We start from the raw sequence: 15,077 nt of genomic DNA on the forward strand, positions 1-15,077 counted from the left end.
CTAGACTAGATCCCTAAAAAGAGTAGCAAAACTATAAAATACCTGTTTGAATTAACAAAACAATTGACTATACTCAAGCATAAATCACAATAAATTCTTTTATTGTGATTTTCAAGGATAGGGTTTTGATTTTTGGCTTCTAGTATGTCTTAAATACTTTACCATTTTCACTGTTTTAGAATTCCTTACATAATCATAGTTTAGGAAAAGACCTGGATTTGGGGATATAATTAGTGCTTAATATATTAGGTGTACACCCTATAATCCCTCCAGATCTCAGAATTCTTAACTTAAAACTGAAGTAGGCAAAGGAGAAAGTCCCTCTAGGACATTACTGTAATTCCAGAGTTGCCTTTAGAAGACTGAGTCACAGAAAACACAGTCTCTATAGTATTAGTCAATTTTTTGTACCCTACTTTGTTTCAAAAAAGGATTTGAAGAGTCTCTCATTGAGACTTAAGATAAATTAACTGAGTGAAAAAAGAGGAGGAAATACCAATATATGAATCGAATATGTCAATCTCAAATACTTAGTAAGGCCAAGCCACAAATTTGGTCCTGTTAACAGGAGACCTATTAAATAAATTATCTGAAGGTTAAAAAGCAATTACTGTGAAGCATCAGTTTTCTTAATAAGACCAGAAGTTTCTTAAGAGTCTTAAAAATGATAATGATACATTGAGCAATAAGTAGAGTACATAAAGAGAGGGATGTACTCAAGTGCATATCATGGGTTCTTTAACTTACTGTTACTAGCACAATGGCCAATAAAGTACTTAGGCTTCACTGTTAGGAGCTCAGTGCTCTATTGGGGGTTTGAATAAGGGTGAGAAGCAAAAGCTCAGTTATTAAGCTGAGTATATACAGGGTCGATATCTTGTGGAAATACAAGAATAGATGGCTACACGTTTGCTCAGAGAGAACAACAGGACTAATACAATTTTAGCCTGGAAAAAGGCACACAGAATACCAAACTTCAGTGAGTGAGAGACTGAAACCTCTTAAGAGATGAACTGAACTGTCCTGCAAGTTAAGAATAAGAGTTGCCAAGTTTGAAGGCATCTATCAAATGTAACGGTGGTCATCCAATCAATAATTAACAGGGCCAGCTATCCATTAAGGCTACTCTCAAATCATGATAGTAAGATCTACCTTCTGCATTATGCAAGTGTTGTCTCTATCTTAACCAAAAGTGGTGCCAAGTCCTTACAATGTACAGGCTTGAAAGAAAACATCTGATAAGGGATTTGCATCCAGAGCTCTCTCAGCTCAATAAAACAATCCAGTTTTCAAATGGGCAAAAGGTTTGGAACAAGACACTCCACCAAAGAAGATAAATGGAGTCTAATAATAACATGAAAACATGCTTACTGTCAGATCATTAGGAAAATGTAAAAAGCAAAATGACAACTGGAGCTCTCAAATTGCTGGAGGAATTACAAAATTGTAAGGTCAGTTTGGAAAAAGTTTGACAGTGTTTTATAAAGTTAAATATCCTATGACACAGTAATCCCATTCCTAGGTATTTATCCAAGTGAAATGAAAACATGTTCTTACAGAAACCTGTGTATGAATATAGCAGCTTTATTCGTAATCACCAAAAACTGAAAATTCAAATATCCAACTGGTGAATGAATGGAAGGGTACATCAATACAATGGAATACTACTCAGGAATAAAAAGTGAAGTATTTATTGATAAAACAACATGGATGGATCCTCAGAAGCATCATGCTAAGTGAAAAGCCAGCTTCAAAAGCCTCCATTTGCGTAGCATTCTGGAAAAGAGAGCTCCATGGCTAGCAGACACGGCAATGGCCTTCTGAGATGGGGATGGGAGTTGCCTACAAAGGGGCACAAGGGAATTTCGAGGGGCGATGGAACTCATTACTTGAGTGTGCTGGTGATTATGGGATTGTGTTTGACAAAACTCAAAGCTACAGTTTTACACTTGAAAAAGTTTTGTCTTTCTAGCTTAACCACACCTTTAAAGGAAAAGCCTTTTTAAAAAAGTCTAGGCCATGTCAATATTTTACCTGACTAGAAATCACATCAGGGAACCGTTCACCCCACTGGCCATGCAAGGGTTATGTACTGAGTTAATGCAGTTCAGCCGATAACCATTAGTCTACAATAGAGTTGTGAAGGCTAGGATACTGAATTTGGTTTGTAGTTAGGAGCACTGAGCCATGTTGGTAGCTGAGATTTGAGTGTCTTATATTGCCTTACCTTCTAGGTTCATAGCTGTAAATTCTGCTCAAGCTCGTGGAGTTGCTTATTTTCACTGGAGTGGGGTTTTCTGTTGTTTGTTTGTTGGCAAAATAGCTTAAAGAGCCACCAACTGGGAGGGAGACTGGACTGTCAGTCCAATCGAAATCAGAAAAGGAGTATGGGTGGCAGCACTTCCTAAGTGGAAGATGCATTTCATTATTCAATAGTGAGGTATATTCCCTCTAAGAAGAAAAAGGTAACTTCATCCCAACTCACACGGTAGGGAGCTAAAAGGCTCCAATAGATAGGTGGGCTTGGGGAGATGTCACATCAGGAGTATGAACAATGAGAGCTAGGTTCTTAAGGGAGACCACGACACTAAATAATTGTGGATCAACCCTGTAAGGGTGAAAGGACTTATGTATTAAGATGATGGCTAAAAGATCAAGGAAATAAAGTTTCAGGTTTGTCTTGTGTCCCCTGTCTTTCAGATGACAGGCAAAGGCAATGATAGGAAAGTGAAATTAATCCATCTATGAAGTTCCAATCTGTGCAGTCCCAACTGCCCACTGCAGGTCCTAACAGGAGGACCCAGTAGGGCACAACAGACTCTAAGTCTTTAGCCAACTTTTCTTTGGCTCAGAATGCTGGAAGAGCTGTGGCCTGGCCAAGCCAGAGGACCCTCCCTGGTCCTTTCCAGAAGGAAATGGACTATCTCGTGGAAGTAAGCTGGAAAAGGCTAGTGTAAAATGGTTCCAGGAACTTTGCTGTCATAATCCTCAGGGATGCTTCTCAGGAAGTTACCACCAGCTCCTCACTAAGGCAAGACTTTATGTAGAGAGCCCTTGCCCTCATGGGACCTTTCCCATCAGTCCCTTCTGGTTCATGGCATGCTTATGAAGCTTCTGCCCAAAATATAATAGCTATGTATACTGAATGGAGATTTTAAAACCTGAAGTTCTAAAGATATGATCATTTCCCATGAAAACAAACTTATCAAGGTGGGGCTTATGATCCTTATGTCAACTGAGTTACTCCAATCCAGAGGGGAGACCCAGAAAAGAAAGAGCAGGGGATGGGAGGAAAGGGATCCCTCAACTCCCACACTGGACTGTTAGAAAAAAAGTATAAATTAAAGTTTAAGATAAGAAAAGAAGGCAACAAAAAGAAGAAAAAAACCCAAAAAAACCCTGACATTTCAAAGAAACAAACACTAAAAAAATTTTAAAGAATGTCTTCTAAAGATAAAAATAAGACTAGAAAGTTAAAAATCATTTTCACATATCAAAATAAATATTTAAAAAAGGTTGAAAATTGACAAATTAACAAAGTGAAAGACACATAGATTAGGATAAAATTAAAATCCACACGCATAGGGTGAAATACGTACAAGTATTCAGAGGATAGGAGTGAAAAGAAATTTCCTAAAAAGATAAGAGAGAAAAAGGGAGGTAATGAAGCACAGCAGGGAGTTCCCTGGCGGTCCAGTGGTTAGGACTCTGCGCTTTCACTGCAGTGGCCCACCGTTCAATCCCTAGTCAGGGAACTAAGATCCTGCAAGCTGCGACCAAAACAACAACAACAGCAACAAAAACAAAGCAGAGCAAAACTCAATAACAACTAGAAGCAGCTGAGGGATAAAAGTCTGACGAAATCTTTGATAGGGGGAGGGGATGCTTTCTTGGCTCCTCAGGGAGGAAAAGGAAAGAGGCAGACAGCAGAGATGCTCTGGAAGCTTCTCCTACCCAGGCTCATATCCCTGAGGGCACTTTGAGCCCCAGGAGGAGGTGTGGCTTTCTAAGCAAACAAAGCTCATCGGATCCTTCTTCCTGCTAGTGGGCATCCTGCATAGTTCTCTTTCATTGGAGGTTCACTTTTATAATCATACCTGTATGCAGTTCAGAAACAAAATTTGGAAGTAAAATGAAAAGCAAAATCACTAAAAATAATTCACTGCTTTTTTAAAAAAATAAATTAACATTTATAATAGAATACCAAATTAGATTTAATCTAATGTATTAACAAAAGCATAATATACTTTAGTAAACAGGGATTTCCAACTTACGGTATAACTAAATAAGAAGTCAGTTAAACACTTGGTTTAGCCAGGGGCAAACATCAGCCACTGCTACCTGATAAATCCATGCTGTTTCACATTTACGAGGACACTGAGCAGAGGGGCCTCCCTGTTGTTCCCACGAGAAATGCATTGAAAAGTGACAAGGCCCGGGAAGAAAAGAGGCTACTGTAGCAAGTTGGAGCTGAAGTCAAAATTCTACTTCCCTTACCTTGGGGGAAGTGGAAGGGATACGTATTACTTCACCAGGTCTACATGGAAGACAGTTTGATCATAAAACAGCCCAGGGTAAGATTTCTCTTGTGGAATATGGTGAGCATGGTCACGTCCTAATTCTTTCTTGAGATTTGGAAACGTCTCTGGTCACAAACCCATATTTATTGTTGAGAGAGATGCTAACACTGTGTCCTGGGCCTTCCTCAGATGCCGCAGTGGCTCTTGCCCTAAGATGACCAAAAAGATGGCTCTCCTTTCCTTAGACACACTGGCTCAGTATTAGGAGTAGAGGTAGGGAAGTAAAGTCAACTTCAGACGAGTTGAGTTCACAGTTTATCCCACAATGGATGCATTAGAACCTCAATGAGACTGTCGGTAATAGGCAATCATCTTTTTGTGCCTATGAGACATTGACATTTGAGACATTTCTTGCAAGTCTCCCGGGTTTGGCACAAAAGGTTGAAAGCTACTCTGTTGTTCTCGAAGACAGATGCAGTTCCTTCTAAGTTACAAAATCAGCACTTAGGTTCTATAGTTGAGCATGTCTCCACACCATCCCCTGTTTTTGGCCTCCACATAGACAGAGGCATTGCACTGTTGCATGGTATGTTCCATCTCTACCAGCTGGCGGCATCCGATGGTTAACTTTTCCCTAGGGGATAAAGAAATTTTATATCACTACAAGACAGCTAGTCAGATAAATGAAAAAAATCTTAATACAACAGGAGAACACTGGGATTTGAAATACATTATTTGATATTTGAGAGCGAAAATGCCAAAGTTATGGATCCTTAGCCCAAACCAAACAACATGGGAGGATAAGCACTTTGCAGCACGGGTTCGCAGACAGTCAACATGGAGATGATTTTGGTGCAATTCCTTAATTCAGGAATAAAGGTTCCCATGGCAGACCTGCTGTCAACAAGAATGCTGTGGAGTAGATCACATATTTTTGCTTTATTTGGCTTGGGAGTTAGAGAACAGGTAAACTGGAGGATACTAAGAGGGCGCACCTCCAGACAGGAACAGACACTGGCGAGGGGACAGGAAGTTGACAGAGCTTCAACTCTTAAAGAGAATTGTCAAGATAGGTAACCTAGCCATTAACAAATGAATACTAGATAATTACTCGAAACCAGAGGTGGGGAAGCAGGGTGTAAAGGCCTGATATCTGCCATGACTACTTACAATTTTATCTAAGATGAAGCCTGGCTGGACTCTCAAAAGCTGACAGGAGGCCTACAAGCTGTGAGATCTTTAAGTTATCGGTTAGAGCACCAATCCATTATACATGGTGTCTATAGAGTTCAAATCTCATGGAAACCTATCTAAATCTACTGAGAGATGGTCTACATAAGTTCACAAAGAATAGCCAGTACCCAGTACAGCATCTGGTATATAAGGTGTTCAAGAAATGGCAGTTATGAAAATTACACTGTTATGACTTCTTTGGCTTCTAAGATTGCTCTGAACCATCTCCAGAGTGTTGGGGAGGACTACTAGCTACCTTTTCACACTACTCCTCCTCTGCCCCTCCACCCCCATGGATCCCTTGATGTAGGGTACAAAGGAAAAAGAAGTCAATCAGAACTCAAGGACTAGGATGAGAGCTAGTAGCGGCAGCAAAGTAAATACACTATATTTTGAGCAGCCTCACTTCCTGAAGACGCGTGGCTTCCTGGGGCTGGCTAAAACCCGACTTTTGGCTTTGTGTTACTCTAGTCCTGTTTCCTGTATTTAGAGTGCTTAAAATCAGTGTTATGTTGTTGCCAGTTCTTTACAACTGCTCAGAAAATGATTTTCTGAAGACCCTAAGAGGTCCAAAATTGGAGAGATGTAAAATGTTTTCTTATAAACTTGAAAATGAAATAAAAAGGGCAGGCCCCTATTCTTGTTCTTGGTTACTTATTCCACATGTGGAAGAAAATTCCTTTAGTAACTAGGCTTTTAATCTATTTCGATGTCTTTTCTTTTTCTTCTCCTCTTTTTTCCTCCTCTCATAGTTAAGAGGAGAGCCCTATCCCCTCTTTTCATCCTAATGGCATTTCGTTTTATTTGTGGGAGTCAGCATTCTGACAATGGATTATCACCTACAGAGTTTGTTTCCTGCATCAAGTTGTCATTGCTGGCTGAGGAAAGTACCAGGTGTTTTTCATCACATGTGTTGGGTCTATACTAGACTATGAAGATAGGAATTCTTGAGTTCCTTTTCCCTGTGGATTATATGTAGAATGGCAGAATATCAGATATGGCAGAATATTAACACTTTTGTCTACCATTCTGTAGCATCCCCAGTGAATCATCTCACCTTGCCTTTCACCTCTTGGTGATGAGATATTTACAACTGAGAGAAAGGCCATTACATATTTTGATATCTCTTAATTGCCAGAAAGTTCTTCCTTTACATTGAGCCTTAAAAAAATACCTATCTGACCTGTCTGCCTAAATTAAAACAAAACAAAAAGTTGTTATCCTTATTTCTTCCAATAGTACAAATATTTTATGTCCCTTATAGTGACCCTATTTCTCTTTTCCAAACTAAACAATCCCAACTCCTAATCCTTTCTGGAACAAAGCTCAAGACTGGAGGTTGCTTCTAGTTCTGCAATTCTATATTGCTCATGAAACTTCTAAAGGACTGCCGCTGTCTTTCTAAATTGTCCTATTATGAGTATCAAACTTAATTTGACCAAATCTCAGATGGGTCAAAATAACTGGAAATTTGATCAGATCAATTAAAAAATAATTCCAGTGGTTATCTGACTCATTTCCATAGCTAATTTTGTCAAAGTGGCATGGCAGTAGTGAATTTAAGTGCCCTAACTCCAATATTTGATGCAGTTTTTCCAAAATCCTTTTTAGGTACAAGAAAAAAGTCTACAATGGATATCTGTTTTACAACTCTCTCAATGTTTCTATACATTTGCAATGTGCATCTCAAATAAAGGAAAAATGGAATACAGTGTAGTGCATATAAAAACAGTATATAAACAGTTTCTGATTCAGAAGGTCTGGGCTGGAGCCTTAGAGTTTGCATTCCTTGCAAGTTCCCAGGTGGTGCTGACACTCAGGTCCAGGAACCACAGCTCTAATGTAATCTAGAAGATACTACCATGGAGCCAATTCCTGGAGTCAGAAAGCAGTAATCCCTGAAAGCACCTGCTGGAAGGAAAACAACGCTGCTCCTGATACACATGCCTCAGGCAGCATATTATCTGGATACGCCAGGTACTTTATGGAGCTGATGTCACAAACTAATGTGCATTTCACATAGAAAAAATGACCTTAGAGACTTGTCTTGCAAACATGCCAGAACATTCTGTCAAACAAAGTGAATTAAATACTGTCCCTAACTTACTTCTCATATATGTAGAAGATATCACATAAGATATTTGTTTGGTAATCTGTTTGATAACCTTGTTATAATTTACCATCCTGGATTTTCTGAGCAAACTCCTCATCTGCTCAGGGTAAGCAGTGCTCAGACCCCACTGGCAAGAGCAAAAGCTATAACAAAGAACCTACAAACTACAGAAGACAGAAAACACTGATTTATACATATAAACACCAAGGTTCTACTGTGTCATGGAATTCAACTTTTGATCAAAGTTACTTTCAATCTGAAACCTTAATTACTTGCTTTATCAGAACCTACAAAATAGTTTTCTGTTCTTGAGCTACTTAATTTCCTCCCTATTGCAATAAATATGGTGTTGGGCACATCAATAGCCTCTTCCTTCACAAGGAACACTTTACAAATCAAAAACAAAGATTAGCAAATTCAGACAATCTAAGTAACTGTCTTTGCCAAGTTAAATCATTCTTCTGTTTTCACCTCTGAGTCACAGGGAAACTCTGCTACCTCTTATCTATTGTGTTTGGCTCTGTGTCTAGTATAAATTACTGAAACAAAAAGAACCTCTGTCTTCTGGCAGCTTACGTGAGCTGTGGAGTACACCAGAGGCTAATATGGGAGGGACCACTCACTGAAAATATGGCAAATAATTTCAAAACAAACAACAGAGTAACAAATCTAAAAGCTAATAACCAAAAGCCCGTTGAACAGCAATCCTCATTTTCCAATGCATTCAAGATATAAGATGTATTTGATTTCTCTTAAAACTCACACTTTTAGGATATAAGAGGGAGCTTATTAATTAATATCATAATACAAATCCCTGGCATAGTAAGTGGAAGGAAAACAAAGAAGAGAAAAACGGGTACTACCACTATAACTTTGAAAATTCAAGCTCGACCCTTGCACCCCTCCCCCCTGCAAAAAACAAACAAACAAACAAACAAAAACCCAAAACCTCTAAAGTATTTAAACAGTAAGCTGAAGTCAAAATAATTTTAGACATTTGATTGAAACCATCCTGCAAGGGACTCTGTCCTCCAAGTTATATATGGTGAGCTTTCTACACCTTCAAAAGTATCACTAAGGTTGGAAGACATTATATTTTTGATACAAATCTCATGTACACAAACCTTTAAATGTGGATTATCTGTAAAGATATATAAATAAGAGTACAACTGATTAATTGAGAGTCTGAATATCAGGGTAAAAAACCATTTTCACCCCCAGCTACAACAGATAATGCATGCCCCACTGGCTTCAGATTTTCTTAGAAAACTTATTTTAATCTAGTGAGTGACTGAATTTTCATAGTTGTGCTGCCTAGTAACATTTGTGTATGATTATCAATCCTAGTGTCTTGATATCATCAAATATATTTATCAATCTAGAGTTTTACCAGTAGAAGCACCTTGATAATTAACTTTGTCACCATGTCTGCTCATACAATTTTATAGCTACACAAATATATCTGCAAATTACAAATGGCAAATAAACTGTGGTTTAGTGATACAGTGGCACATTACACAGCAGTGAAAATACCATCAGTTCTGTTACAGCTCTTGTTTAGAACACAAGAATTTGTTGCAACACCATTGATACATTAAGGAACAATTTGAGCACAACAAAAATTTCATATTTTCTTATACAGGATTTCAGCAGTGAAAAATGCTAGATGAACAGAGAAAACTACACCGCAGCTGAACCAAACTGTTTAGGAATACACACAATACACACATGCATGTACTTCAAACACGTACCAGCTACCTCAGCTTTCCTCCTGTTATGAGCCACATCTCTTCATATCTGGTGCTACACCCTTATATCCAATTTCAGATTCTACCACATCACACTAATCCACAGGCTACAACCTTTCCTATGATCACGTCCATAAGCAAACTTCACCTTCTTTTAAAGGTAAAGTGTCAGATTTATTTTAGGACTTACGTATTTTTTAACCATTTAACATGTGTAAAACTGTGAAACTATTTAGATTAGGTTCCTATCTTTTTTTCAGTGTCCCTTATTAAGTTTTTGAGTGACGTACCCCAACTCCACCTTTTCTATGAGACCTGTGGCTTTTATTGCATGAATTTGCATAGTTCAGTACGCAGTATGCAATTTGCATAACAGTGATACTTAGGAACACATATGTCACGTTATAATAGAACTGAGTGTAAACTGACTATTGCTCCATGCCTCAACATGGATGAATCTCAATGTTGAATTAAAGAACAATATGAAGAGGGCAGACAGCAGAAGCAAGAAGAACAATTCTGCAGCCTGTGGAAGGAAAACCATATTCGCAGAAAGACAGACAAAATGAAAAGGCAGAGAACTTTGTACCAGATGAAGTAACAAGATAAAACCCCAGAAAAACAACTAAATGAAGTGGAGATAGGCAACCTTCCAGAAAAAGAATTCAGAATAATGACAGTGAAGATGATTCAGGACCTCGGAAAAACAATGGAGGCAAATATCGAGAAGATGCAAGAAATGTTTAACAAAGACCTAGAAGAATTAAAGAACAAACAAACAGAGGTGAACAATACAATAACTGAAATGAAAAATACACTAGAAGGAATCAATAGCAGAATAACTGAGGCAAAAGAACGGATAAGTGACCTGGAAGACAGAATGATAGAATTCACTGCTGCGGAACGGAATAAAGAAAAAACAATGAAAAGAAATGAAGACAGCCTAAGAGACCTTTGGGACAACATTAAGTGCAACAACATTCGCATTTATAGGGGTCCCAGAAGGAGAAGAGAGAGAGAAAGGACCCGAGAAAATATCTGAAGAGATTACAGTCGAAAACGTCCCTAACATGGTTAGGAAATAGCCACCCAAGTCCAGGAAGCTCAGAGAGTCCCAGGCAGGATAAACCCAAGGAGAAACACGCCGAGACACATAGTAATCAAATTGACAAAAATTAAAGACAAAGAAAAATTATTGAAAGCAACAAGGGAAAACAACAAATAACATACAAGGGAACTCCCATAAGGTTAACAGTTGATTTCTCAGCAGAAACTCTACAAGCCAGAAGGGAGTGGCACGATATATTTAAAGTGATGAAAGGGAAAAACCTACAACCAAGATTACTCTACCTGGCAAGGATCTCATTCAGATTCGACAGAGAAATCAAAAGCTTTACAGAAAAGCAAAAGTTAAGAGAATTCAGCACCACCAAATCAGCTCTACAACAAATGCTAAAGGAAATTCTTTAAGGGGGAGACACAAGAGAAGAAAAGGACCAACAAACACAAACCCATAACAATTAAGAAAATGGTAACAGGAACATACATATCGATAATTACCTTAAACGTGAATGTACTAAATGCTCCAACCAAAAGACAAAGGCTCGCTGAATGGATACAAAAACAAGACCCATACATACGCTGTCTACAAGAGACCCACATCAGACCTAGGGACACATACAGACTGAAAGTGAGGGGACGGAAAAAGATATTGCATGCAAATGGAAATCAAAAGAAAGCTGGAGTAGCAATACTCATATCGGATAAAATAGACTTAAAAATAAAGAATGTTACAAGAGACAAAGAAGGACACTACATAATGATCAAGCGATCAATCCAAGAAGAAGATATAACAGTTATAAATATATATGCACCCAACACAGAAGCAACTCAATACATAAGGCAACTGCTAACAGCTATAAAAGAGGAAATTGACAGTAACACAATAATAGCAGGGGACGTTAACACCTCCCTTACTTCAATGGACAGATCATCCAGACAGAAAATTAATAAAGAAACACAAGCTTTAAATGACATAATAGACCAGATAGATTTAATTGATATTTATAGGACATTCCATCCAAAAACAGCAGATTACACTTTCTTCTCAAGTGCACATGGAACATCCTCCAGGATAGATCACATCTTGGGTCACAAATCAAGCCTCAGTAAATTTAAGAAAACAGAAATATCAAGCATCTTTTCCGACCACAATGCTATGAGATTAGAAATCAATTACAGGGGAAAAAACGTAAAAAACACAAACACATAGAGGTTAAACAATACGTTACTAAATAACCAAGAGATCACTGAAGAAATCAAAGAGGAAACCAAAAAATACCTAGAGATAAAAGACAACGAAAACACGATGATCCAAAACCTATGGGATGCAGCAAAAGCAGTTTTAAGAGGGAAGATTGTAGCAATACAAGCCTACCTCAAGAAACAAGAGAAATCTCAAAAAACCAATCTAACCTTACACCCAAAGGAACTAGAGAAAGAAGAACAAACAAAACCCAAAGTTAGTCGAAGGAAAGAAATCATAAAGATCAGAGCAGAAAAAAATGAAATAGAAACAAAGAAAACAATGGCAAACATCAAGAAAACTAAAAGCTGGTTCTTTGAGAAGATAAACAAAATTGATAAACCTTTAGCCAGACTCATCAAGAAAAAGAGGGAGAGGACTCAAATCAATAAAATTAGAAATGAAAAAGGAAAAGTTACAATGGACACCACAGAAATACAAAGCATCAAAAGAGACTACTACAAGCAATTCTATGCCAATAAAACGGACAATCTGGAAGAAATGGACAAATTCTTAGAAAGGTGTAAACTTCCAAGACTGAACCAGGAAGAAACAGAAAATATGAACAGACCAATCACAAGTAATGAAACTGAGACGGTGATTGAAATTCTTCCAACAAACAGAAGTCCAGGACCAGATGGCTTCACAGGTGAATTCTATCAAACATTTAGAGAAGAACTAACACCCATTATTCTCAAACTCTTTCAAAAAATTGCAGAGGAAGGAACACTCTCAAACTCATACTATGAGGCCACCATCACCCTGATACCAAAACCAGACAAAGAAAATTACAGACCAATATCACTGATGAATATAGATGCAAAAATCCTCAACGAAATACTAGCAAACAGAATCCAACAGCACATTAAAAGGATCATACACCATGATCAAGTGGGATTTATCCCAGGGATGCAAGGATTCTTCAATATATGCAAATCAATCAATGTGATACACCATATTAACAAATTGAAGAAGAAAAACAATATGATCATCTCAATAGATGTAGAAAAAGCTTTTGACAAAATTCAACACCCACTTATGATAAAAACTCTCCAGAAAGTGGGCATAGAGGGAACCTACCTCAACATAATAAAGGCCATATACTACAAACCCACAGCAAACATCATCTCAATGGTGAAAAACTGAAAGCACTTCCTCTAAGATCAGGAACAAGAAAAGGATGTCCACTCTAGCCACTATTATTCAACATACTTTTGGAAGTCCTAGCCACTGCAATCAGAGAAGTAAAAGAAATACAAATTGGAAAAGAAGAAGTAAAACTGGCACTGTTTGCAGATGACATGATACTATACATAGAGAATCCTAAAGATGCCACCAGAAAACTACTAGAGCTAATCAATGAATATAGTAAAGTTGCAGGATACTAAATTAATGCACAGAAATCTCTCGCATTCCTATACACTAACAACAAAAGATCAGAAAGAGAAATTAAGGAAACAATCCCATTCACCATTGCAACAAAAATAATAAAATACCTAGGAATAAACCTACCTAAGGAGGTAAAAGACCGGTACTCAGAAAACTATAAGACACTGATGAAAGAAATCAAGATGACAAAAACAGATGGAGAGATATACCATGTTCTTGGATTGGAAGAATCAATATTGTGAAAATGACTATACTACCCAAAGCAATCTACAGATTCAATGCAATCCCTATCAAATTGCCAGTGGCATTTTTTTACAGAACTGGAACAAAAAATCTTAAAATTTGTATGGAGACACAAAAGACCCTGAATAGCCAAAGCAGTCTTGTGGGAAGAAAACGGAGGTGGAGGAATCAAGACTCCCTGACTTCAGACTATACTACAAAGCTACAGTAATCAAGACAATATGGTACTGGCACAAAAACAAATATAGATCATTGGAACAGGAGAGAATGCCTAGAGAGGAACCCATGCACCTATGGTCAACTAATCTATGACAAAGGAGGCAAGAATATACAATGGAGAAAAGACAGTCTCTTCAATAAGTGGTGCTGGGAAAACTGGACAGCTACATGTAAAAGAATGAAATTAGAACACTCCCTAACACCATACACAAAAATAAACTCAAAATGCATTAAAGACCTAAATGTAAGATCGGACACTATAAAACACTTAGAGGAAAATATAGGAAGAACACTCTTTGACATAAATCACAGCATGATCTTTTTTGATCCACCTCCTAGAGTAATGGAAGTATAAACAAATGGGACCTAAGGAAACTTAAAAGCTTTTGCAAAGCAAAGGAAACCACAAACAAGACAAAAAGACAACCCTCAGAATGGGAGAAAATATTTGCAAACGAATCAACGGACAAAGGATTAATCTCCAAAATATATAAACAGCTCATGCAGCTCAATATTAAAAAAACAAACAACCCAATCCAAAAATGGGCAGAAGACCTAAATAGACATTTCTCTAAAGAAGACACACAGATGGCCCAGAAGCACATGAAAAGCTGCTCAACATCATTAATTATTAGAGAAACGCAAATCAAGACTACAATGAGGTATCACCTCACACCAGTTAGAATGGGCATCATCAGAAAACCTACAAACAACAAATGCTGAAGAGGGTGTGGAGAAAAAGGAACCCTCTTGCACTGTTGGTGGGAATGTAAATTGATACAGCCACTATGGAGAACAGTATGGAGGTTCCTTAAAAAACCAAAAATAGAATTACCATAGGACTCAGCAATCCCACTACTGGGCATATACCCAGAGAAAACCGTAATTCAAAAAGACACATGCACCCCAATGTTCATTGCAGCACTATTTACAATAGCCACGTCATGGAAGCAATCTAAATGCCCATCGACAGACGAATGGATAAAGAAGATGTGGTACATATATACAATGGAATATTACTCAGCCATAAGAAGGAACGAAATTGGGTCATTTGTAGAGACGTGGATGGATCTAGAGACTGTCATACAGAGTGAAGTAAGTCAGAAAGAGAAAAACAAATATTGTCTATTAACACATATATGTGGAACCTAGAAAAATGGTACAGATGAACTGGTTTGCAGGGCAGAAATGGAGACACAGATGTAGAGAACAAACGTATGGACACGAAGGGGGGAAAGTGGCGGGGGGGGGTGGTGGTGGTAGGATGAATTGGGAGATTAGGATTGACATATATACACCAATATGTA

General features: G+C 37.9%; 1 protein-coding gene across 6 annotated transcripts in view; it reads right to left on the reverse strand.

The window, feature by feature from the left end:
* Positions 1 to 3,558: 3,558 nt before the first annotated feature.
* The window catches only part of SWT1 (SWT1 RNA endoribonuclease homolog), a 97,646-nt gene continuing 86,127 nt past the window's right edge, over positions 3,559 to 15,077 (reverse strand). For all 6 annotated transcript variants that reach the window (XM_061185620.1, XM_061185619.1, XM_061185621.1 and 3 more), the window contains one exon: positions 3,559 to 5,154. In XM_061185620.1, coding sequence (XP_061041603.1) covers positions 5,025 to 5,154 — 130 coding nt within the window. In that variant the 3' untranslated portion in view covers positions 3,559 to 5,024. The remainder of the gene's footprint in view (positions 5,155 to 15,077) is intronic.

The sequence above is a fragment of the Eubalaena glacialis genome, chromosome 3, assembly GCF_028564815.1.
Source record: "Eubalaena glacialis isolate mEubGla1 chromosome 3, mEubGla1.1.hap2.+ XY, whole genome shotgun sequence".
Lineage (NCBI taxonomy): Eukaryota > Metazoa > Chordata > Mammalia > Artiodactyla > Balaenidae > Eubalaena > Eubalaena glacialis.